This window comes from Hydra vulgaris, chromosome 01, assembly GCF_038396675.1.
Source record: "Hydra vulgaris chromosome 01, alternate assembly HydraT2T_AEP".
Classification (NCBI taxonomy): Eukaryota; Metazoa; Cnidaria; class Hydrozoa; order Anthoathecata; family Hydridae; genus Hydra; species Hydra vulgaris.
This window is the reverse complement of record NC_088920.1, coordinates 35,986,120-36,012,216: the sequence shown is the minus strand read 5'-3', so window position 1 is coordinate 36,012,216 and position 26,097 is coordinate 35,986,120. Positions and strand designations below refer to the sequence as shown.

At 26.8% G+C, this 26,097-nt stretch overlaps 3 protein-coding genes across 3 annotated transcripts; 2 read left to right on the top strand and 1 right to left on the bottom strand.

Annotated features, from left to right (window-relative positions):
* Positions 1-4,010: 4,010 nt before the first annotated feature.
* LOC100206097 (calbindin) lies at positions 4,011-8,648 on the top strand. The gene is made up of 8 exons (XM_065788023.1): positions 4,011-4,169; positions 4,297-4,353; positions 4,518-4,589; positions 5,062-5,117; positions 5,760-5,799; positions 5,879-5,926; positions 6,090-6,152; positions 8,392-8,648. Exons 1-8 carry the CDS (start codon positions 4,131-4,133, stop codon positions 8,494-8,496), a joined length of 480 nt encoding a protein of 159 aa, XP_065644095.1. The 5' UTR covers positions 4,011-4,130; the 3' UTR covers positions 8,497-8,648.
* Positions 8,649-22,238: 13,590 nt separating this feature from the next.
* LOC136074375 (uncharacterized) lies at positions 22,239-23,261 on the top strand. The gene has a single exon (XM_065786683.1). The coding sequence runs from the start codon at positions 22,239-22,241 to the stop codon at positions 23,259-23,261; it is 1,023 nt and encodes a 340-aa protein (XP_065642755.1).
* Positions 23,262-23,341: 80 nt separating this feature from the next.
* LOC136075309 (uncharacterized) lies at positions 23,342-24,771 on the bottom strand. The gene is made up of 2 exons (XM_065788022.1): positions 24,454-24,771; positions 23,342-24,124 (listed from the first exon to the last, which is right to left on the bottom strand). Exons 1-2 carry the CDS (start codon positions 24,591-24,593, stop codon positions 23,347-23,349), a joined length of 918 nt encoding a protein of 305 aa, XP_065644094.1. The 5' UTR covers positions 24,594-24,771; the 3' UTR covers positions 23,342-23,346.
* Positions 24,772-26,097: the final 1,326 nt, after the last annotated feature.

Here is a 26,097-nt window from a genome sequence, read left to right as displayed (position 1 = left end):
ATTTTGTTATCAAATCTAAACTAAAAAAGGAAAATAATTTATTCTGAAATTATATCAGTTCAGACATACAGAGTAAAAACGGGTCAAACCGCACACCATTCCGCACACTAATCGGAATTATCAAACAAAAACTAAGCGGATATGGCTTTGAAAAAAATAAAAATAGATTCAAACACAGAACTATATGCTCCATTCGAATTGATAAAGTTATATGCCAATTCAACTCCATTTTTTTCTTTTTTTATACAACTTTAACGGGGAGTCAAAATTATATATATATATTTTTTATCGTTGCGAACAAAATAGCCCTTGAACCGAAACTGATATAAAAATAATTTTAGCACTATCTTATTAGAAATTTAATTTTAATTTGATAATTAGTATGCAGCTATTACAAAAAGCTAAATAAAAAATCAAAAAAGTAAAAAAAACTCTTTTTTCTGATAAAACTGCACACTATTAATTACTTCGTTTTTCGCAAGTGACCAAGCGCCTATCTTTATCTTATCAACTTAGTGTTAATTCTGGTTTAATTAAAAATTAACTGTTAAACTTGTTAATATAACCATCTCTTACTCAATAAAAACCAATTATTATATTATTTCTCTATATAATCATCACTTACTCAATTCGAAGACGATATACTAACCACATTAACTGATATGAAAGAAAATAAAACATCACTAAGAAAAGTTTCTTATTTGGCGTACACAATGTCTTAAAACCAAATCAGTTTAAAACAAATAAGACTGACCATAAAGTCACATATTTACGGAGTGTGGCCCGTAAATACGTGACTTCTTAAAGTGGTTCTAAAGCTTTAAACAAAAAGGTAAATCGTTAAAAAAAATAATTTATATTCACTCTTTATTTTTAAAAATCATATTTTTCAAATAATAATGAAGCAAAACGACGTGAGAAAATTGCGACCCCGACAACGGGACAACATCCCAGACCCTTATATTTTAGGGACCGCCTCAAATACTTGTTATTTATTAAAAAAGTCATTGTAATCATATTTACAATGTGACGAAAGTTTTCCCGGGGCCTCGAGCCAACTTGCCCTGTATGAAAGTGTTTATGAAAACCACAAGCATCAAGTAAACAAAGGAAAAAAAAATTAATGAAATACATAATCAAAAGTTTGATTAGGTATAAATAATGCTAACATGCTATGAATTTGATAAAACTTTTAGAGAGTATACAAAAAACTAGGTAATAGTTTTAATAGTACATACTATTGTTATTAAATGAACAAACAAAGATTGAAAAGTCAAATCGAATGAAAAGATATAAAGATTTTAGGACTTTTACTTACTTTTATATATATATATATATATATATATATATATATATATATATATATATATATATATATATATACATATATACATATATATATATATACATATATATGTAAATCTATATATATGTATATACATATATATATATATATATATACATCATACTAAAAAATACCAGTAAAATCCAGGAGGCTATTTAAATTGAGAGATTGCAATGTTGCTACCCAATAAATAATATTCTAAAATCTAGTGATGACTCACCCTTTTTTTGTTAAATATAAAAAACTTTTACAATATTAGGCAGCAATGACATCATTATTGTAAATAATCTCTTTTAATAAATTGATAACGAGGGAATCAAATTTTCCTTGTAATATCGTATAAAAATAAATATGTTTTAAGAAATGGAGTTAAATCCATAAAAAAAAGTTTTTATTTAAAACATATGACTAAACTCTTTCGAAGATGTAAACATTTAAAAAATATACAGGGTGTCTGCCAGATCAGGGAAATCAGGGAAAACAGAAAAAAATTAGGTAACTCGGATATATACAAAAAAGTCTGCGAATAATCAGAGGAAAAGAAAAAATTTAAAAAAAAATCAGGGAGAAATCAGGGAAAATGTCTCTTGATTAAACTTACATGTCTTATTTTATATGTATATCATATACGTAATATCATTTAAATACACGTAATATGAAGTTTGATTTGGCAGACACATTTATGAACTTCTCTTGATACTTAAAATGTATATTGTATTAACGTTTATATTTTTGAGTCCATTTTTGTTTATATTATAACGAGAAGCTTTTATTTTTATATATAAAAAAATTGCACAACTAAGTGGGATTTAATTTCAACTTTATTTTGGACCTCACCAACCACAATTATTTTTATTATTTTATTAATCACCTTCTGATTATTATTTTATTAATTTCCTTAATTAATTAATTTCCTATTAATCACCTTCTGTAAAATATATTTACAAGGTAAAAATACAAACTAAGAAAAAAGAGAGATAAAAAAAAAAGTATCATTTAGGAATGTTTTCTATTATAATAATTCTATTAAATTATTTCTACGTCTTATAAATTTTTTATCAAAAACTTTTCTTTTCATCAATAAACAACTTTCTCAGGTTTAAAATTTTACGATCTCTATTGATGAAAGAAGTTTATACTAACCGCACACTTCAATATTTAGCGGTGATCAAAGGATTAATTTTGCAAAAAATCTTTTAGTCATGGTCTTTAGCCGTTTTATTTTTCCATCTCTAGGGTTTATGAATTTTACATGACTTGTGTCAAAGATTATGAGTCCTAACTACGTGTACACACGCACACTTAAAAATACGTGCACACACATTTAAAAGTATAGTTTTAAAACTAAAGTGAGTGTGTCTACTTGTCCTATTAATCTACGAAAACAGAAAATGACCTAAAAGTAATCACTTGAGTATGCATTGCCGTAGTTAAACGGACAAGAAACTTACAATAAGTCATTGCTATTAAAATATTTCATGATAAATTTTTGACCTCGTAACTATTAAAAAGTACAGAGTTAATGTAGCTAAATAGCTAATATCTTAAATATAAAAGAGATTTAACAAATGGATTTTATCTTGTCAACCCCAGTTTTTATTTTTTAAAACTCAACAATATTAGCAACAAAACTTATATTTTATAATATCATAAGCATTTTTACTTAAAAGATCTACCCTGTAAGGAGCTTCTTTAAGCTTTTTCCTAAAGTCTAAGAGGTCATTCATTGAAATTTGAAAGGGAATTTGCAAAATCAACTCTGAGGCATAATTTTTTTACAAAGTGATACCTCATTGGAATGCATGACCAGAAAAACTGATATTAAAATATATAAAAATACTGAAGAAAAACTGATACTGACATACTGATAACAGGAAATCTGAAAAGACTGCAAAGCTAGGCTGGATAAAATTTTTTTAACGGTTGTTTAAGTATAAATTTTAAACTTTATGCTCCGCACTGATAGTTCTTACATCAGTTTGTATTAATATTACTAATATTAAAAAAAAAAAAAAAAAAAAAAAAATATTTTTACATTTTTCTTTTATTTTAAATTTGTTTCATTAACATTTATAACTTAAAATAAAAATACTTTTATTAGTTCTTCTAAAAACATACAGATAAATATAAATTTTTATAAATATAAACAATCGTCTTAAAAATATGACCGAAGCAAGTATTAAAAAAAAAAAGTCTAAACCGTTATTAGTAACATTATTAAACTTGATTTAAACGTTAGGTATACATACAATTATAACATACAATTAACGTTTACAATAGCAGAAAAAAAAAACTTGAATAAGAAAATTTGTTTTTTTATTTATAAATTACAAATTATTTAAAACATAAGTTATTTAAAAAAAAAACTAATCTTTGACTGATAACTGTTTTATGACATAAATTTTGGATGAACTTGATTATGAATTATACATTTTGCGATATTGATGCTTTTAGCGGTTATTGAGCTAGTTCTTTGCAACTAGTTCCAGGCCGTAAAAATCAATTCTTAAAATTAGATGTTATTAATTTCTAGTAAATATTTAAAACAGATAAATAAGAAAAAGATACGAGGAGCGCAAATGATGTACTAAAAATTGAATTATTTACAAATATATTTAGCATCACTCTAACGCTTTTTAAAAATTGAGAGAGTGGTCATTACGTCATAATATAATAGAAAATCTTAAAAGAATTCCTTCGTATAAAAGACAAACAGTTTTGCTTTGCAGTTTTAGTTCAGAAAAAACGGCTGTAGCATTCAGATATATCAAGAAAAAATTTTGCAATGACTCTCTCCAATCTTTCAGCAATCAATTTTTTAAAGGTTAAAAAACTTTAGATTGTTTTACAATTTTGTAAATGTTAATTATATTTTAGTCACTTTGGTAATTCGATTTATTAAAATAAATATGATAGTTTTCTGTTACTTAATTGTGTATGCCATTTTCTAGCTTTGGTATGTTTATGATAAAGATCGAAGTTCTTATTTAGAAAAAAACGAAATTAGGGTAATTTTTAACATATTTTGCCATAATAAAGTAAATAGGTGATAACTTAAAGAGTGTTATTAATAATGGCGGATGATTGTGCAAGAGCGAAGAGATTAAGTAAATAAAAAATGTCTTAATTATAAATGTTTATGTTTCATTTTCAAGTAAATGATTAACTCTAGGTATTGGTGAAAGATCTTGTGGAGAAATCTGGGTGTGATGCTCAGTCAGTTGAAGAACACGAAGCAAAAATGGTTTACAAATTTGTAATATAGCGTTCATAATATAAAATAAATTATGAACTATTTTACATATTTTGCGTAATGAATATATATTTTATGTTGTATATTGGAATATCTTTATTTTTGTTATTTTATTATTTTATCTTATTAATTGTTGTTTATTAAGATGCTAAATATTTTAAGTATTTATAAATAAACTTATAATCTATTGGCTCTTCTTGAATAAAATAAACAAAATTTTAATTTTTACCTTTTGTCTTTTGTTAATAAAAGTAATTTCGCCTCTATTTATGAAGTTGCCATTGATTGAACAGTATTACGTTTACGTCATTTAAAACTTGCTCGAGCTTGGCAACAAGCCCCATAACTTTAAAAAACTTTGTCAATTCAATAATAGTATTTTAGATAGCAAATTTTTATGTTAAATTGCTTTTTTTTGTTAATTTAATTTTAGTTTTCTTATGTGATGTTTTTTTATATTTAGATTGAGGAGTACGATACGAATAGAGATGGGAAAATTCATATTAGTGAACTATCAAAGTAACCAGTTATATAATATAGAAAATTAGTATAAAAGAAGCTGTAGCCATCTTTTTTTAGTGTTTGAGAGAAAGTGCTGAGATGAGAACCTAGAAAATGAAAAAACTCTAAAATATCAGCCAGGGCAAAAAGTAATAAAATGTGCTTTTCCTATTTTTGTCTTTATCATCAGATTTTAGTTTTTAGGGTTTTACTTCTACTAAATTCTGTGAACCACATTTTTTTTTGCAAAACATATTTGACATAAAACATAATTCAAGCCAGCACTTAATCAGGAAAAGAGGTTTTCTTGAAAAAACGCGCTATAAAACGCGCTATAAAATGCGCTAAAAACGTTTAAAAGTTAAGAGTTAGCTACAAGACTAAGTTTCTTCAAACACCTAAATAATTTGGCTATCATGCTCTACCACTTTTTTTGTTATCTTTTTGAGCTGCACAATTTTCTAACCAATTCAATAAGGAATTTTCAATTAGGATTGTTCACAAATACTATATACGTACGACAAATGGGATAATAAAATATAATAAAACTCGTATGGAAATAAAATTTATTAAAAATATTGTTTTGTTTAAAAAATTTAAATTTATTCTACCGTTTTACCTTAACACATCCTTTATTTTCATTATACTTTCTTGTTTCAGAGTTATTGGCCAAGATGCAGATTTCATTACAAGTTTCCAGGTAACAGAGTTATAATCAAAAACGGCTTAAGTTGATGTTTTATTTTTAATTTTTTCTAATCGTGAAAAACATTATTTAGAGCTTGAGCGTAGATGACTTTGAGCGAGTTTTTCAACTTAGTGACGAGGTTAGTAGCTTAAATTCAAAAAAAAAGATTTTTTAAGAATATAATTTCTAAAATAATTATACCAAAAATTTTTACGAAAGATGAAGAATGGATAACATAACACTGAGCATAGATTATAATTATTAAATGATTGATTTATTATAACAATCATATTGTGATTTAGGATGGAAATGGAACTCTTGAGAATGATGAAATTCCGCAGTTTTTGAAAAACTTATTCCCAGAGGTAAATAATTTTTAGTTAATTGTTAATACATATTTACATTGGGTTGCCAGATGCCCGACATTTACGAAGGAGAACATAGTTAAAATCTTTATTTTTATAAGTTGGTACTGTATTCTCCAACGTAAAAGTCAGACATCTAACAACTCTATATTTGCATAATAACTTTAAATAAATCTAAAGGAAATTTTTTTTAAGTGACCAAGATTTTTAAGATGTCATCGACATAATCGTGCTTGTAACATTAACCGATAGCATCGATGTAACATCGGCGTAATCGTGTTTGTAACATAAATACTTTATACATGCTTAGTTAAAGCTAAAAGTTAACTTTATAAACAGTTATTTGTGAAAAAAGTTTTTTGCAGTATATTGCTCATTTTTTGGATTACATAACTTAAGCAGTGTTTGCCTGAATAAAATTCTCAAACCTCCATAGAACCTAAGGAAATTGTTTGACTTTGAAAGAACTGAATAATAACATTGCAAATGAAAAGCTTATCGTTGTACCGCTCTGTGTATGACGCACGTCAATCTAATTCATGAATTACATCTTTTGCTGTTATTCTTTTTGGGATGATACTGTCGTAAACCTTCAGTTCATTAACAAGATTATAGGTGCAGAGGAAGTGTGCTGATCCTATAAACAAAAGGTTGGTAGATCGTAACTACCCTCTGCTACATAAATGTTGAGTAGAAATGAGATTGCCTCAGAATGTAGAAATCCATAGTTCAACGTCACCTCTGGGCAAGTTTAATAACAATGGTAAGGAAGGAGGCTTAGACTTTCTTTCAAACGCTCTTCTTCTGCAGTGCTTTGTGATAAGATCGTAAAGACTTTTTTTGGGGCACCTAAAGTAATTAATTCAAAAAAAAAAATAAAAAAAAATTAAGCATTTAGTAGTTTGCTTTTTCATGAAATTTAAGATTTAGCAAAACAATTGCTAACAGTTTTGGTTTTTTCTTTTCTCTAATTTTTCTACAACTTTTTGTCCTTCCTTCGTAAATTTTATCAATTTTGAAAATCCATAACACAAAGAGTATGCCATCTATCCAAGACTTCTAATAGGCAACAAATCGGCTTAAATTGTTTGAATCCTGTTGCCAAATTAACGTTGTTAATGATAAACATAATTACCTTTTATTTAATTGCATTTGTTAATGCTAATAAATTTCTCTGCTTTCCACCAACACAATTTTTACTTTTTAAAATTTGCTTTGGCTGAACCGTATAAAGGAAACCAGCAATACTATAAAACCTGAAAACGGATAATCCGATTAAGGATTTCAACAGTATTAAAAACCTGGTTAAGTTTATATTTTTACAAGATAGTTAGTATAGTGGTTTCTTCCATTGCTGTATTACATGTGCACACATTGGCTTTACTAGAAATTACTTTGGATTACATGTTAGAACATTTCTTAAAACGTCTGAAGCATAAAAAGAAGTAAACTCCGCAAACTCCATTGATTAAGTTATGAGTAGTCAGAGACATCTTAGTAACAAATCATCTTAGCAACAAACTATTGGAACCAATTTGACATTGGATTTAATATCCTTGCAAATGATTTTTTTTTTCTCAAACTCTGACGTTTTGAATTGTTCCTCTTATCACCTAGCATAAGCAGGTGAATAAGATGTTCTTTGGTACTCCATACTTTAAAGAACTTTGATTTGGGAAGAAAATTTTTTTATTACATTATTCAGTGTCTTTAAAAACTTTCATATTCAAGCTTTGCTTAGCTTAAATTATTACCGTTATGCAAACTGTAAATTAAAGGTGTAAGTCAACAATCTTTTTAAGTTTTTTTATTCATGCCATTTTTATATTGGCGGAAAACTGTACAAATAACAAGTAAAAAGATTTTACGGATCACAAAAAGATTTTACGGAACACAAAAAGTTCGAGATGAAAAAGAGTTTGAGTTTACTAATGACGTTTGAGATGCCGAAATTAATATATTTTAAATAAATAAACATTTATTTTACAGTGTATGACTCAGCTTTGTATAGCAAATAATTTATAGGTCTATATTTACATATTCAATAAAACTTGAATAAAATTAAATAATAAATAGAAACATGATAAATAAAATCAAAAACAAAATTATTATGTTTTAACACGCGAATAACTGTAAAGTTATTCTTCATCTTCTATCAGTAACCAATAATATGTATTTATTTAAATAAAATTTTTATTTTTTTTAAAACTTTTTAATTTTATTTTTACTTCTTTTTTAGGGATCCTCCGACCAAATCGAAACTTATAAAAATATTTTAGAAGCTCTATGCGAGAGTCAAGAAGGAAAGCTGACAAAAAATGATCTTAAAATCTTGTTTCATTAAAAGTGACTTATTATTGTTTAAACCATGATCTTTAGCTATCATTTTCATTATTTGCATCTATTTATAATGTAAGTTATTAGAATACGAAATATATGTACATAGAGAGAAATTGTAACAATATCAAACAGTAATTATTAAAACAAGCTAAAACATGTTCAATTTTATTAAATTGCAGTAAATACACATACGCATTTATTTAGTTGTTTTTAGATTGCGTTTAGCTTTATATTTATAAATATAAATACGGAGGTGAATCTAAACCCCGTCAAGTGATGCAACTGACGGCGTGAAATAATAAATATAAATATTAACATTATGATGTTTACTACCTGCTATTATTATATTAGGCTAACAATCTTTCTATTTTTTTATAAAATGTTTTGAAAAAAGTTTACAGTGAAAAATATGCTTTGCATGAAAAAATTAGTTTACAAAACTTCCTAATGTAAGTCATACTTTGCAGGGAATGAGAAAATTTGAAAAGTTTATTGGTTCCTTGCTACTAAAAGTAGCAATCTTATTCGTTTAAAAATAATCTCTGGAGTGCAAACTATACTTTGCAGCATCTGCAGCAGTTATTTGATTTGTTTAACTAAAGTATTCTCAAAAAAGTATAAGTCGAGTACAACATAAAGCGACATTTTGGATTTTAGCATCAGCGTGTGGCTTTAAATTTGAATGAGAATGTTCCAAATAGATTTAAAATTGTTTTGTTAAGTTAAAAAATAACAGCAATGTTTTTTTTTGAAGCAAAGTAGCGAAATCTTTGTTTCTTCCTTTTCTTATTATATATAAATTTTCTGTGTTTACTGAAAACTGGCATAAAATAATTGAGTCAAGTTATGTTCTTATTTGATTCCTGATTTTTACCTTTTTTAATGATTTTTGATGATTTTTTTAGTTAAAATTCTAAAAACAACGTAACAACTAGTTGATTTAGTTTTGAATTGTATTCGCATGACGACAAGTAAAACTAAAGGGTTTCTTTCTGCAATTGCAAAAATTGTTACTTTTCCTTTTCACATAAATAGTAAATCCGATATTATTGTATATTACATTATATAATAAGTTTCATATTTTCATAAAATGTTAAAAATATAAAGATAAGTCTTCAAAAGATAAAATTATTTCTTTCAGTTTTTTTGTGAATGAAATCTAATTCCATTCATGGGAAAAATAAAAATTTTTCAAAACTTTTTTGTTCCAAAGAAAAGCTCCTCGAAATGCGATACATTTCGAGGACAATAAATCAATGTGATATTTCCAACTAAGGTTTTTATCAATATAGATACCTAAAAAGTTAGTAGTTATCTCTCTTTTAATTTGAATTTTGTCAATAAAAAGTAAAGGCATGACAGGAGGCAATAACCTTTTTTTTGAAGTTTGATGAAAAAGTGTCCCTTTTTTTTTGTGACAACTTATTTTTTTTAAACCAGTTAGAAATTTTTGTTAATTCAAGGTTCATATTTTGGAATAATATCGTTATATTATTACAAGATAAAAAGAGATTAGTATCATCAGTAAACATGACCGTCATTAAATTAGAGGCTTCAGGGAGATCATTAATGCAAATTAAAAAGAAGAGGGGTCCTAGTATAGAACCCTGAGGGACTCCACATGTTATATCTAGTAAATTGGAACGAACATTTGTATTACTATAAACAGACTGTTTACGGTTGCTCAAATAACTTTTAAGTATCATTTAAATATTTCCTTTAATACCATAAAACTCAATATTTTTTAATAGAATTATGTGGTCAATCGTATCAAAGGCTTTTGATAGATCAATAAAAACGACTAACGTGCGATTTTTCAAAAGATTCAGAAATATTGCGGGTAATTTGTAGTATAGCGTGTTCGGTTGAATTATTTTTTTAAAATCCGTATTGATTTTGATACAGTATATTATTTAAAGATAAATGGTTGAAAATTACATTATATAATATTCTTTCTAAAATTTTAGAAAAAACAGGCAAAATTGAAATTGGACGGTAATTTGAGACTCTGGTTTCATCTCCACCTTTAAATATTGGTAAAACTCTGGCTATTTTCAGATTGTCGGGAAAATACCCTGTTTTATTGAACAATGTAAAACTTGAAATAGAATATCTTTAATGACTTCATACGAGTCGGTAATAACATTGAAATTAATATCGTCATGACCAGCTGATTTATTAGATTTATATTTAGCTGAGTATTAGCATTTCAAAAGAACTTTCAAATTCCTCAAAGGGTACCTCAAAAAAATTTAAAAATGAAGGAATTGGAAAAGCGTAATTATTTATTTTATTTGTCGGTGTTGGAATTTTTCGAGCCAGATTAGAACTAACTGATACAAAAAAACAACATTTAATTCGTCAGCTATCACACTTTGATCGTAGATTTTTATTCATTAATTTTAATAGCTTTAGGCAATGCGCTCGTTTTTAATTTTTGCATACCAGTGAGTTCTTTAAGAATTTCCCATGTACGTCTTGAATTAAGATTTTTTTTCTCAAGCAAATTAAAATAGTATCTTCTTTTTTTTGTATTTTTGTTTGTCTTTCAAAATTTTTGTATTTTTGTTTGTCTTTCAAAATTTTTAGCGTGAGTTTTATAGAGAACTTTACTTAGTTAGGTTTTTGTCTTTAAATATTTTATGAACAATTTCTGTTTAGTTTTATGGGATTTTCTTAGTTCTTTTGTGATCCATGGTGACATTACACTTTTAGTTTTTCTATTTACTGTATGTTTCGGAAAATTAGAATCATATACTTCATAAAACGTTTTGAAAAATGCATTTTAAACTACATTAGCGTATTTATTTGTCTCCAATGAAGAAAAAATAATTGTTCTTCAAATGTTTTTAAATTAGCAGCGGAAAAGGATCGTTTTTTGAACGTTTGTTTTTGTTGCAACACTTTAACTGTGTTGATATTAATAGAGAAAAAAAATAGGGAAGTGGTCCGAGATGTCACTTTTAATAATACCTTTTTTAAGTGATTTGTTGAAAACATCAGCTGTTATAATATTGTTATAATAGGAGCATTTGCTTTGTATAGCATGTGCTTCACTATAATAATTTAAGTCTGGATCTGATTGGTCATTAAATAAAAACTCATCAGTTTGGAAAATTTTATAAGTAAATTTAAATTCGTTAGAGTTTATTGAATCCATTTTGACGTTTCGTTTAACCTTAAAATAAATAAATTTCCTCTAAAAATCGCGCATTATTAACTTGTTATATACAACCTTTGCATACTTACCTTTTAATCGTAAATCCTTTGCAGCCGTAAACAATTTTTTCCGCAATTCAGTTGTCTTTTCGCTGAAATCCTCATTCACATATATTCTTTGTTCCCAGAGTTTCGTCTTTATATATTTGCTTAGTATTGTTGATTTTTCCTTAAAAATTTTTTTAAGGACAAATCAACAGAACCATTGTTGTCAAATTTAAAAATTTGACAACAATAGTTCTGTATTTTTTCTTTTAACTCTATGAGCCCTTTTAATAATGAACTCACCTTGAAGATCAAGTTTTGTCTTTATCATGTCACGGAATTTTTCTTCACAATCGTCCCAACTTTCATCAACTGATTCTTCTATACCGGTTATCCTTAAATTATTTCTTCTACTTCGGTCTTCGATCTCAGCCAGTTTGTCTCTTATGTTATTTGTTAGATTACTTTCTAAGTTTCTCTCAGGTTTATTGCGATCAGTCTTTGATCGCTCTTGTTCAACTATTACTTTATCGTATTTTTCGCTTATAAATTCAACAGCTTTTTTCAGATCATTTACTTCAGTTTTGAGAACTTTATTATCATCATTTAACTTGTCAATATGTCTTTCCAATTTATCAATTCTTTCATTAAATAATTTAATAATTGTGTTCTCATGAATGTCTAATATTTCTTTTAATTGTGCAGTCGTTACATTTTTCGCCATTTTTGTTTTGGAAATAAACACGTCCGTTCGCGGTGAAAATCAGCGTGATATATGATGTATCCAAAACCACTTCTCAGTACAAAATGTAAAAATACTTTAAAAAAAATAGAATATTTTCTAAATTTTATTTAAAAACATTTAATTATTTAAATTTGAGACATGTTTCGACTATATATAGTCATCATCAGTTAAAATATATCTGTTAAAAACATTAATATGTTTAAACTTAAGGCAAATAAAGATGCTTTGCGAAAAATTGTAATGATTGGAGCCTGGGAACAAAAAAGCCTTAAAATTTTGGACACAACTTTCTTCAACGTGAAAGCAACAAGTTGATAAATTATTTTATGTACTATTCCTGAAAAATTTATATTCATCGATAATTTTTAAATTTTATGAAATAATCTCATAGTGTTCAAAAGTTATAACCTTATAAAATTTGTAACCTCCTCTAATTGAGGCGGTTACAAATTTTATAAGAAAAATTTTTCTGAGATATGTATGTATATCAAAAAAACGTTTAGCGAAATGTTACTGGCAAAAATAGATGGCACAAATAGTTAAATATAGTTAATATTTAAATAATATACAATATATATATATAAAAAAAAAAATATATATATATAAAAATAAAATAATATATAATATATAAAATATATATAAATATACATAAATATATATAAAAAATAAATATATTATATAAATAAATATAAGTAAAAAATAAAATAATAAATAATATATAAAAAAATAGGTAATATTTAAATAATTAAATATTTAAAACCACAAATATTACAAGATAGTTGGACAAAAAACTTTTTTTTCTACAACTCGATTATTCTGGTTTTTAATCATTTGGAATAATATTTTGTTGCTTCATTGAATAACTATCTAGGATTCATTGAATTAACTATCTAGGGTTCATTGAAGTGACTCTCTAGGATTCATTGAATTTACTATCTAGGAGTCATTGAATTGACTATCTAGGGTTCATTGAGTTCACTATCTAGGGTTCATTGAATTGACTATCTAGGGTTCATTGAATTGACTATCTAGGGTTCATTGAATTCACTATCAAGGACTCATTGAATTTACAATCTAGGATTCATTGAATTAACTATCTAGGATTCATTGAATTGACTATCTAGGATTCATTGAATTGACTATCTAGGATTCATTGAATTGACTATCTAGGATTTATTGAATAACTATCTAGGATTCATTGAATTGACTATCTAGGATTCATTGAATAACTATTTAGGATTCATTGAATAACTATCTAGGATTCATTGAATAACTATCTTGGATTCATTGAATAACTCGGTCTGTCTAAAATAATTCCTATATGATTTTAAACTTTCGTTTAATTTTTTCTAAAATCTACATCTATCTATACATATGTGTATACATCTGTGTGTGCGTGTCTGAGTGTGTGTGTCTGTCTGTGTGTGTGTGTGTGTGTGTGCGTGCGTGCGTGTGTGTGTATGTGTGTATTTGTATATGTATTTATGTATGCATGTATGTATGTATGTATGTATGTATGTATGTATGTATGTATGTATGTATGTATGTATGTATGTATGTATGTATGTATGTATGTATGTATGTATGTATGTATGTATGTATGTATGTATGTATGTATGTATTTATGTATGTATGTATGTATGTATGTATGTATGTATGTATGTATGTATGTATGTATGTATGTATGTATGTATGTATGTATGTATGTATGTATGTATGTATGTATGTATGTATGTATGTATGTATGTATGTATGTATGTATGTATGTATGTATGTATGTATGTATGTATGTGTGTATGTATATAAGTATGAATGCGTATGTATTAGAGTTGGAAGTTACTGAAAGGGAAAAGATGAAGATTGTAGAGCAAGATAATGATTGACAGACGACTTAAAAGATTGCAAGTTATATGAATCAGGAAGTCTAGATGAAGAAAGCGAATTCCAAAGAACCGATGAAAAAAATTAGATGAGTAAGAGCTTTTGGAGCATTTAGGAAAAGTTACAGAAAAAGGATGAGACTTAACTGAATGACGAGTAATACGAGAATGAATTTTAATTAATGGCACAAGAGAGCTAGCTCTTTAGAGCAGTGCCCATTATAGTATTTGTAGAAAAGTGAAAGAGAAGCAACATTACGAATATGTGATAATGGTTGGAGGTTGGCTGCAAGAGCAGGTCCAATTAGGTTATGTTATGTTGTATAGATATGTGCGTATATTATGTATGTATACAATACAGGGGCATATAAGTATATGTGTTTATATGCATTTGTAAATGTAAATGTGTATGTGTATTTGTCTATATGTATTTGTATGTGTGTATGTATGTGACTAAATAATCATAACAAAAATAATAGAACAGTGTTATTGTTTTTGTCATAAATATTTTGATTACTTTATTTATTTTTTATCATTTTATTTTTATTATTATTCTTTTTATTGTTTTTTTTTCTTTTTAGTTTAAAATTATTAATCGTAATATAACAATATAACAATACATAAACTTGGTATCTGAAAGAAAATGCAAAAGATCTTGTCGTCAGAACCATATAAAATATATCAAACGTGTATATGTAATATAATAAAAATACAATTGATTTAATAATTATTATCAATGTAGAATAAACAAAAACAGAAAATAATTTTACATTTCAAAAATATTTATATATATTGTCAGTAGAAAGAATAAAGTTTTTTAATTTAGTTTTAAAAACAGAAAACGAAATTGACAAATCAAAATTTGGAACAGCAATTTTGTTCCATGAATACGGTGCTCGATAGTTTATGCAAAATTGATTAAATTTTGTTTGACAAAAGGGTTCAATTATTAAATTATTATTTCGTAAAGTTTATTTGTTTATAGCTTTATGGGTAAAAAGATCTTTAAAAATGAACAATGATTGTTCACTTTTACAACGAAACATAAAACATAAAATATTATAGACATTGAGTTCGTAAACGTTAAGTGCTTTAACGTTTTTAAACAAAATATTAGAATGAGAAAAACGATTTTTAAAACATATTAAACGCATTGCGTGTTTCTGACGATGGTAGAGATTTTGTAACTTACTTTTAGAGGTACTTTCCCAAACAATATTGGCATATCTTATAGCTATGTATAAATGAGTAGTAGAGTTGAATTAAATTTTGTTTATTTAGATAGTATCTGACCTTATATAGAATTCCAATACTTTTGGCCAGTTTAGTAGAAATAAAGTCGATATGATACTTCCATGTAATATTTTCATCAATGTAAATGCCTAAAAAACTTGTGACCGACTCCTTTTTTATTTCAATTTTATCAATAAAAAGTTTAGGTAAATTATTTGGTAAAAAACGCTTTTTTGCGAGGGAGTGGAAAAGGATCCATTTTGTTTTGTCAATGTTTAAAGTTAACTTGTTGCACTTAAACCAGTTGGAGATGTGATTGAGTTCTTTATTCATATTTGAAAAAAGCTCATAAATGTCACTGTTTGACAGAAATAAATTTGTATCGTCCGCAAAAATGATACTCATTGGTTAGAAGCTTTATTTAAATCCTTTATATAGACTAAAAACAAAAGTGGGCCTAGAATAGAACCCTGTAAAACACCACGTTTATCAATTAATTTTTCATTTTGAAAATAATCTCCATAGAAAACAAATTGTTTTCTATTTGTCAAATAACTTTTATACCATTTTAATAATTTGCCATTAATTCCATAAAATTTGAGTTTCTTAAGTAGAATTTTGTGATCGACCGTGTCGAATGCTTTTGATAGGTCAATGAAAATACCTAGTGTATATTGTGATCTACCAAATGAATTGTTATCTTTGTGTTGTTATTATTGTTACTACAACCACTTTTATTATTATTTATATATATATATTTTTATTAATATTATCATTATTTTTACTTCTATAACTTTAAACGTTCGTTTTGTTACTGCTGTGGACGAATACCGTTAATATGACTACTTACGATATATTTATTAGCTTTTATTTTCAAGGTTTTTACTTAAGAATACTAACGTGTACTATTTGTAAACTTCCGTAAATGTAGCTACTATTTCAGAAATATTTTGATTTTGATATTGACATTCATTGATTGAAGGTTGGCACCGCTTTTTAATGTCTAAACTGTAGCTAATATGTAGCAAAAATTCAAAAGCCCGGATCCAAGCATGAAGAGTAGATAAACGTAATCGGTATTTTTATTTTTTTAATCAACAATGCCTTTTAATTACCAAGTCATCATGTTAAAAGTAGCACTACAAATATAACATTTTTGTGTCAATTAAAGCATTGCATACTTATCCGTCCGTAGGTAATAGATAATGTTTCCCAACAATTTTAATTTCATCAGTAGTACACAGTGTTGGAAAAAGTTTAAATACTTTTTTTCAAAACTTTGTTAGTTTCTACAGTAGTCAATTTAGTGTTTTTTTTAAAGTATTGTTGATGGCCGTAAAACTTGCCAAATAATATTATGACAGCTGTTACTTCTGTCACATCATAATTTGTTTATTAATGTAAGTGACGAATTAAAAGGTTTATTTTTATTCGACTTTGCAATTCAGTTAATCGTTCAGTTGTTTTATTCAATATACTTTGAAGTTTAATTTCAGCTTGCTTTTCTGATATAGAAATAAAGTCTTCTGGAGGGTAAAACAAGAGGGCTTTACAATAAATTTAAATAAATTTTAGTAAGACAAAAATACTTCATGTACTACTTTTTTTTATAAGAGTGACTACTTTATTTTTATAAGAGTACTTCTATCTACACTTGGAATCTACATGATTCTCAGTCAAATTCCTCGAGCGTTCTCAGTCAAATTTCTCGGGGTATTCTTAGATGAACATATTAACTGGAAAGACCACATTAATATATTAAAAAACAAAATATCTAAAAACATTGGAATTATGCATAAAACCAGATATATTTTAAATAATGCATGCCTTAAAAGTTTTTATTTTGCATATATACATAGCTATATTAACTACTGCAATATTGCCTGGGGTAGTACCTACCAATCAAAACTAGATTTAATATATAAAAAACAGAAACAAGCATGCCGTATATTAACAAACGCAAATAGAAATGCCAATTCTAAACATTTAATGAAGGAACTGAGAGTTCTTAATATCTATGAACAAAATATCTATTGCATTCTTCAGTTCATGTTTAAACTCAAAAATGATCTGGTCCCTGAAGACTTCCATAACTTTTTTCGCCTTATCAATCACAAATATCAAACAAAATACTCTATCAAGAACTACTATATTCCGAAAACCTCTTTAAGACAATCTAAATTCTCAATATCCAGCAGAGGACCCCAATTGTGGAACTCATTTCTAACAAACAAAATAAAAACGATTAACTCATTCCAACATTTTAAATGCGTTGTAAAACAACAGCTACTAGACCTCAACATTAATGAAACAATCTCTTATTTTTAAAATTTTTCCTTTTTCATTTTAAATCTTCATTTTTTCTTGAAATTCTATTATATTACTTACTTGGTTATTTAATGATGTTCATTGTAAAAAAAAAATAAAAAATAAAAATAAAAAAAAAAAAAATTTATATGTATTATAAATATTTTATTATATTTGTATTTGGTTTATATTTTTGTTATATTTTGTCAACGACAAAAATGGGGCAAGATGATAAGACTATTGTCTTCTACTGCTCCAGTCATATATTTCACGGTAAAGTGTTGTACAAACTTATATTAATAATGACGAATATATATATATAAAAAAAATAAAAAAATAAAATGATAAGCTAATGCTTTATATCTACTTAACTATCTACCACCACAACCCGGGTACCCGGGTATGTAAAACCATCACTAACGTCGACTGTTTTTATGATGCAAATTTTTTCTAAAATCTACATTTATCTATGTATATCTGTGTATATCTGTGTGTGCGTGTCTGAGTGTGTGTGTCTAACACACACCCTCAGACACACAGATATACATTAACATTTTATTTTATTCCCGTAATAAAATAAAATGTAAATGTTAATGCACACACAGTTATACATTAACATTTTATTTTATTCCCGTAAACTACTTTTTATTTCTATTTTTTTAGCTTACAAACTTCTCTTAATAAAGTAAATCAACTTTGGTCGTCAACAAAACCGAAACTTTGAATTTTTTAAATCAGTGAAAACTTAGGTCGTCAACAAAACCGAAACTTTGAATTTTTTAAATCAGTGAAAACTTAGGTCGTCAACAAAACCGAAACTTTGAATTTTTTAAATTAGTAAAGAAAATAATGTAACAAAAAAGTTACGAAAGAAGATCTAAACATTCTTCTGAAAGGGCAAGGTTTAGAACTTTTCCTTATCGAAATTATAAAAAAATCATTGATGATCATTAAGTCTTTATTTTTAAACTTTTAGAGAATTTTCTTGTAAAATATTCTTGAAAATTTTAAACATTTTAATACTTGTTTTCCTAAGCTTCTGTAATTATAAGTCAACATAAACCGGGTAGGTCAGGTCAGCTTAAATCGGGTTGTTTCTTACAACTTTTTGTGAATGGAAAATTATCATTTGAACTTCACCCGGCGTTTTACTATTTCAAATGTGTTATCTATGTCTTACCTAACTAAATGTACATACTTAAATCTTACAAATTTAGAAATATCTTCATACTTCTAGTCTATTAGGTGCTTACAATGCAACATACAAAAGATAATGTAGATTTTTTTAAGAAGACTTTTATCAACTTATATGTCTTTTTGAAGGGTTTTTATTGTTGGATGTACCAGAGCCTCCACTTCTTTGAAAATTATTAAGTCCAAATATATATTCTATTTTATCCAAAACCTTCTTTTTCTAGTTTCAACTCTTATTGTTTCTTTTATATTATATCCTAACCTTATTCTTTATTCGATATATAGTGGGTATTCCAAACTACAAATTCAGAGAGGGAGAGTGTTGGTTGCCTCATCCGGAGATATCTGAATAGATTGTCAACTTTAAGCAATTTCAAAGCTATTTTGAGATTTAATTCACAAGCTACTAAAAACTTGATTAAAATTATTTAATTGAAAATAAACAGTGAAACCAATATTCTTAGTACATTCTAACTTTTTCTTAACTTAAAATGAATTTTTACAGTCGCGATCAGTGAATTGTACACAACAGTAATTTTGGTTACTTTTTATTTTCTCATCTCGTAATTCAATGGTTACATATTCTATATTTTTTAATTCATAACTAATCCATAACTAAGAGGAGAAAATACTATAATATATTTCAAATAATAATACAAATTATTAAAGCTTATTTAAATTCAGGTACAAAGAAATAAAAAAATAAAAGTTTACTGCTGTGCACAATTCACTGCTCGCGACTGTAGTTGTTGTGCTGAGCTAAGTTGACATAAAAAAAAATCATATTCTGCTTTAACATTTTGCTAATTTTGTTTTTACATACTAAAATCAAAGAAGACAACAGCATAAAACTAAGGAAATTTGGAATCAGTCCATAAAATTGCATCAGTTTTCTATATTTTAAGTTGCACAGATGTTGTATACAAAAGAAACAAAGTTTCTACGACTGGAACTGACAATCTGTCTTTTTTATCTTTAGTTGTCCGTTTATAATTAGACTGACCAAAACTATTGTAAGACTCAGGCATTTTTAATTTTATTGTTTTTACAAATTCTGTTACCAACGTGATTTATAAAAGAATGACAAAAACATTTTTAGTTTGAGGTAAAAGTTTTAAAATATGGAATGCAACCATTGTGTAATGCAAGTCATTACAGTCTTATCACAGAGCTCTACGAAAGAACATTTGAAAGGAAGTTAACGCCTCCTTTCTTACCGTTGTTATAAAACTTGCCCAGTGGTGGCATTAAACCAAGAATCTTTATCTACTGAGGTAAGCGCGTTTACCACTGCGCTGCGGCTGCATTTTAGCTTTTGCAATATAGTTGTAAGCACCGTATGCAACTGTATTATGCAACTTAGATTTAAAACCCCTTGAAAAATAATTTGATAGCTATATTTTCTCATTATAAAATCTAAAATTAAAGCTAGAACTTCTTCTGTTGAGTAGATTTTAAAGGATTATCATTACTGGACCCAATAGTTTTACTTTCCATCAATTGTTTTAGAAAATTCTTTAACCATGCTTCTTTGTTAAGAAAAAGAGCATGAAACTGGTACTCAAATTTTTAAGTAATCTTTCACAATCTTTTTTACCTAGAAATGATTTTGATATTTTGAAATGATTTTTTTGTTGTATCTTGTTGCTAACTTTTTATACTATCGAGGAATGTGCGCATCCGTTGATATACAAAAATATTTGTTATCAAATTCTAGAACCATTTTTATTATAGAGTGCTTGGTTTATGTGTTGCAAGATTGTATCTTTTTAGAATTTTTTTATCAACATTTTTAAAAAGCTCAATTATTAAAATACATTTTTTGCCAATAAATTTTCTTTTTATAGTTACTATAGTTACTACCGAATGTATTGTTACTATGGTTACTATAGTTACTATAGAATGTATACTATAGTTACTTCTTGAATTTATTGTTTTGAAAAATGTCGTTAATCAGATATAAACTGATAGCAAAGGTATGTTGAGCCATTTTGTAAACCTAAAGGGACCAGTTTAAAATCTCATCTTTTATGTGCTAGACATTATTGTTCATTGAAAAATATTATTTAGCCTATTTTTTTGTAATAGAAAAGGTACCTAAGTTTAATCTTTGCTGTAGTATTATTAAGAATGGAGGGCAGGGGAAAAAGCTCTTAATGATATTTTATAAAAATGAAATAGATTTCATATAAATATTGAAATAGACTTTATATAATATGTTAACTTTTAAAATGTTAAAATATTATTTATAAAGATTTGTTTATTTTAATATTTTTTATTTTAAAAATAGTTGCATATTAAGGTAACATTGGGCCCAAATAAGAATATGTATGTATTTCGATGTACAACGAAAAACAGTATAGCATCTATTTCCATGGCATTTGGAAATACTCGTCATCTTTAAAACTCAAAATATATGTTGAATTTTAAACAGAATATAAACAGAATATATTCTGTTTATACTCTTAAACAATAATAATTAAATATATTTTGCACATATACAAAACCAGTATATTTAACTTTTTGTGTGTTAACTTTTTGTGTGTTAACTTTTAATGTATCAAAAGAACTCGCATATTTAATTTCTTGTTATCAAAAAGTTGCAATTTTTTAAGAATTTAAAAGAATTCTAAATGATTTGTTGGTTTTGCAATGAGCTTTTCTAATGCATTCCAGAAGTACAGCATTTCCAGAAGTATAGTCATTACAATTAACTTCAAATTCAATTTACAACTTTTTTCCTCGAAAAACAATCATAAAATTGCAAAATTATAATATTAATTATAAATCATAAATCTAACGTTTAAACTTACGGTTTAATAAGCTTCAAACGATAAATCGTGCTTTAAAAAAACAGCTCGAGTCATCCAATCTTATACCCAGTTCACACTAAATTCTGTTTTAAATAAACATGTTTTAATGTAAACATAGTTTTATAATAAACATGTTTTCAGTTTTCTTGCGTTCAGATTGAACGTTCTTTAGTATTTATATTAACGTTCGAAAATGGCGCTCTCAAAGAAAAACTTGATCTCGAAGTTACGAGTATTATTGTACATATCAAGGAAAAAAAGAAGACTGCAATTGCAGCACATACTGATAAACTGTATTACTGCTTATAATTTTGCGGTTTACAGAAAAATTTGGACTAAACCTCGCAGTCAAAGCTTTTGGTACGAAACAATGGTAAACTGTTGGAACGAAGATGATTGGATAAAAAACATAAGAATGTCTAAAGCAGCCTTTAATTATCTGTGCAAGGAAGTTTCACCTTTTATGCCTATACAAGGCACTAACTTTCGTAAATCTTTGCCTTTAGAAATGAAGTTAGCTGTGACACTTTACTTTTTAAGTGGATCTGCAGATTACCGAACAATAGCCAATTTATTTGGCTTAGGAAAATCAACTGTTTGTACAATAGTTCACAGAATTTGTAAACATTTTGTTGATAACTTAATGAAGAAATACATTTCCTTACCCTCAAGGGAAGAAACAATGGAGATTATAGTAAGTTTTGAAAAATTATATGGTTTTCCACAAGTAGTTGGAGCAGTTGATGGATGTCACATAAGAATAAAGGCTCCTCATAAAAATTCAGAGGACTATATAAACAGAAAAGAATATCACTCCATTATTTTACAGGGATTGGTAGACAGCAAGTATTTATTTAGAGATATTTTTGTAGGGTGGACTGGCAAATCACACGATTCAAGGGTTTTTAAAAATTCTCCCTTATATAAAGAGTGTCTGGCTAGAACCTTTTTACCTACAAACTTATCTAAAATAATTGATAATATTGAAATTGGTCCTCTTATCCTTGGTGATTCAGCATATCCCCTTAAAAATTGGCTTATGAAACCTTACTCAGATCGTGGAAATCTTAGTATAGAAGAAGCAAAGTTTAACGTTTCTCTTAGTAAATGTCGTGTGGTGGTGGAGAATGGATTTGGAAGATTAAAAGGTCGATTTCAATGTCTTTTAAAGAGATTAGATACAACAGTTGAACACACAGTCAATATTGTTACAACATGTTGTATACTACATAACTTCTGTACTTTGACAAAGCAAAAGTATTTAAATGAATGGATTGAACAAACAGAAATTGACTTAGTAAACCCTATATTAAACCACAGTTGCATTGAACTTGACAATAAAGCTGAGTTTATTAGAAATTCCATAAAAAAACATTATTTTACAACTGTTTAGTTGTAAATGATTTTTTTCAAACAATGTTGTAAAAGGCATGGTTTATTTTATTTTGAGAAAAAAATAACAAAACAAAGAAATTGCTTCACATTTTTTTAATCATAATTAAAAACTCTATCTCAGTCCCACTTTTAAGACGTTTAACATCCTTATCATTTCGGATAAGTACATTTGGTAACTTGGTAATCAATAAAGATGCATTATCTTGAACTGAAAATTCCTCTTTTATTGTGCAAGTAAGTTTTTCTAGTGTCAAATCTGCCAATGAAAGTTCTATTTCAATAAAATATAAATCTTCAACTTGACGAACTTTTAATATAACACATGATTCTTCTTGTTTGTGGTTTTCTAAAATACTTTCTAAAATTTTATGATCAATATCAGCCTGAGAGGTCATAAATTTATTAACAGTGGCATTTAATTGTTCAAACATTACCTCACTTCTTGATTTTTTCTTTTTGGATTTTTTAAAGTAAAAACTATTATCTTTTTTTACCAACTCTTCAGATTTAGAACTTGACGGAGTAGTTTCAATGTCTATATGTTCACAGTTTACTAACTCATTAACACAATTATTAAAATTATTCACTTCTGCAGTTTTTTCAATAATAACATTCATGCCTGAGGAACTTTTCAAAAAAGTTGGTAATGTGGTTGGTTTGTCACTAAGAACCTTATCAATTTCATCAAAGCAGGATGGTTTTTTGGAAGGACCAGTCCCACTTGTATTTCGTTTATTATCAATATAATTGCGATATGCACTTGTCAATGTGTGAATTCTTGTTTTACACATCTCTTTATCTCTGTCTTCATATCCAGAAGCTTGCAAGAATAGCAAAATTTCCTCCCAAATTTTTCCTTTTCTAAAATCCAAAAAATATGAAGTTTATATATATATATATATATATATATATATATATATATATATATATATATATATATATATATATATATATATATATATATATATATATATATATATTGTGCTAACTATCAAAGAGAAATAAATATCTTGTTGTAAAAAGTACAATTTATAAACATTCATTTCCTTGTTTATTCAATATTAATGTAATTCGTAATCACTTCTTGTCTATTTGTGATTTATTTAAACTATTTAGTAACGAGTGGTTTGATTTTATTTAACAAGTTATTTCAATTTGATCCAACTTAACTGAAAAAAACAAAACAAAACCTTGTGCATGACTTCAACTTTTCTTGGATATTATCTTCTGACCATTTACTAATTAGTATTTTTGTTTCCTCATCATCCCAATGTCTAGCTCTCTTTCTAGATTTAACTTTTTCTTCAGCAACAGCTTTTTCCTCCGCCATTTAAAAACAGTTCAGGGTAATAAAACGCAATTAAAACAACCTCGCGACGTTGTTTTATTAAAACAACTTTTAACGTTGCGTGTTTTAATTAAAACCAATTTTAAATTTGATGAGAATAGTAAAATGTAAAACGCGTTTAAAATACGACAATTAAAACGTGTTTTATCGTCAGTATGAACGGGGTATTAGCGTTAATATCAAGAAGCCATCTTACGACAAAAACTTGCTGACAAGAATTAGGAGATTTATGTCCTGCATACCCAAAAATTTCAGTAAAAAAATGTTGTAAAACCCAGCCATATTTTAGAGAACTTGTTTCAAAATGCAGTATTTTTCCAGTAAAATTTTCCAGTGAACTTTCAATAATCTTTTTTAGCGAACTTTTATGTTTATATATAGAAATGGAAGTTTAGCGAATCCTCTTTAGCGAATTTTTTTAAAATACGTTTATAAAAATTTTTAACATTGATTAAAACATTATAAAAAATAAATACAAAAGAATAACATAAAAAAAAAAAATTTGTAATTTAACATTTATTTAAAAATATCTACATTAATAAATAAATACAAATACTAGACTATAAATATACAAAAACCAGAAATACAAAATCAAGATAAGCTCAGAAACACAATTTTATTTACATTAACAATTTTCTCAAGAAACTGAAAGGTGAATTTACTGATACTAAATTAGGTAACTCGTCAGTTGAAAACCAAAACACATAAATTTTTAAAGCCAGAATAAAGAGATTCTCTGAGCTTTCATTTCCTTCAAAATCATTGTTAATTTCTTTACTTTCTGATTTATCTAATCCAGAAATTTAATCCAAAAACTTTTCATCAAGGTGGAGTCCATAAATTACGTCACGATTTAGGAAGGTGGGGGGGGGGTAGGGTTAGTATTTTTATGACTACACATACGGGGCTTGTTACTAAAGTGTTACGAATTTGTGACGAGGGAGGGGTGAGGTCAAAAACGGTCAAAAATTGCGTTATGTGAACGACCCCCAATAAAATAATTTTCATCTGAGCACAAGCCATTTTAAAATTCTTCAATAAGTAGTTTTCGGAATTTCTTTTCTTCTGATTGATACTTCTTTGCGCAACCAATTTCTGGCATCTTTATTAAAAGAGATAAGCAAGTATAGCTAAAATTCATTTAAACAAGGTTATTATTAGAATTAGACCTATATAATATATAATATCATAAAATAACTTGGAAAATACCACCAAAGCACTCTTGATCTTTAAATGTCACAGTTCCATCTTCAAATATTCGAGGTAACAAACATCATTTATACGCTAACAAGAAATATTCTAGTCGTAATTGTAATGGATTTTATTTAAGCCGTACGGTCAAATTCTGTAACAGATTGTCAATTGAAACACTAAAAATTAAAAATATTAACTTATTTAAAGCTAAGCTAGACTTAATTGATTTTAATTAACTTTCTCGTTTTTTTATTCAACTGTTTTTTTATTCAACTTTGCGTTAAATCTGTAG

Bases quoted from the DNA above. Each gene is read 5' to 3' on its own strand.
- LOC136074375 (XM_065786683.1), top strand. From the start codon at position 22,239: ATGGTAAACTGTTGGAACGAAGATGATTGGATAAAAAACATAAGAATG.
- LOC100206097 (XM_065788023.1), top strand. From the start codon at position 4,131: ATGACTCTCTCCAATCTTTCAGCAATCAATTTTTTAAAG. The intron at 4,170-4,296 runs GTTAAAAAACTT...GCCATTTTCTAG, and splicing joins CAGCAATCAATTTTTTAAAG to CTTTGGTATGTTTATGATAA. The intron at 5,118-5,759 runs GTAACCAGTTAT...TTCTTGTTTCAG, and splicing joins CATATTAGTGAACTATCAAA to AGTTATTGGCCAAGATGCAG.
- LOC136075309 (XM_065788022.1), bottom strand. From the start codon at position 24,593: ATGGCGGAGGAAAAAGCTGTTGCTGAAGAAAAAGTTAAATCTAGAAAG. The intron at 24,125-24,453 runs GTTTTGTTTTGT...TTTGGATTTTAG, and splicing joins AAGTTGAAGTCATGCACAAG to AAAAGGAAAAATTTGGGAGG.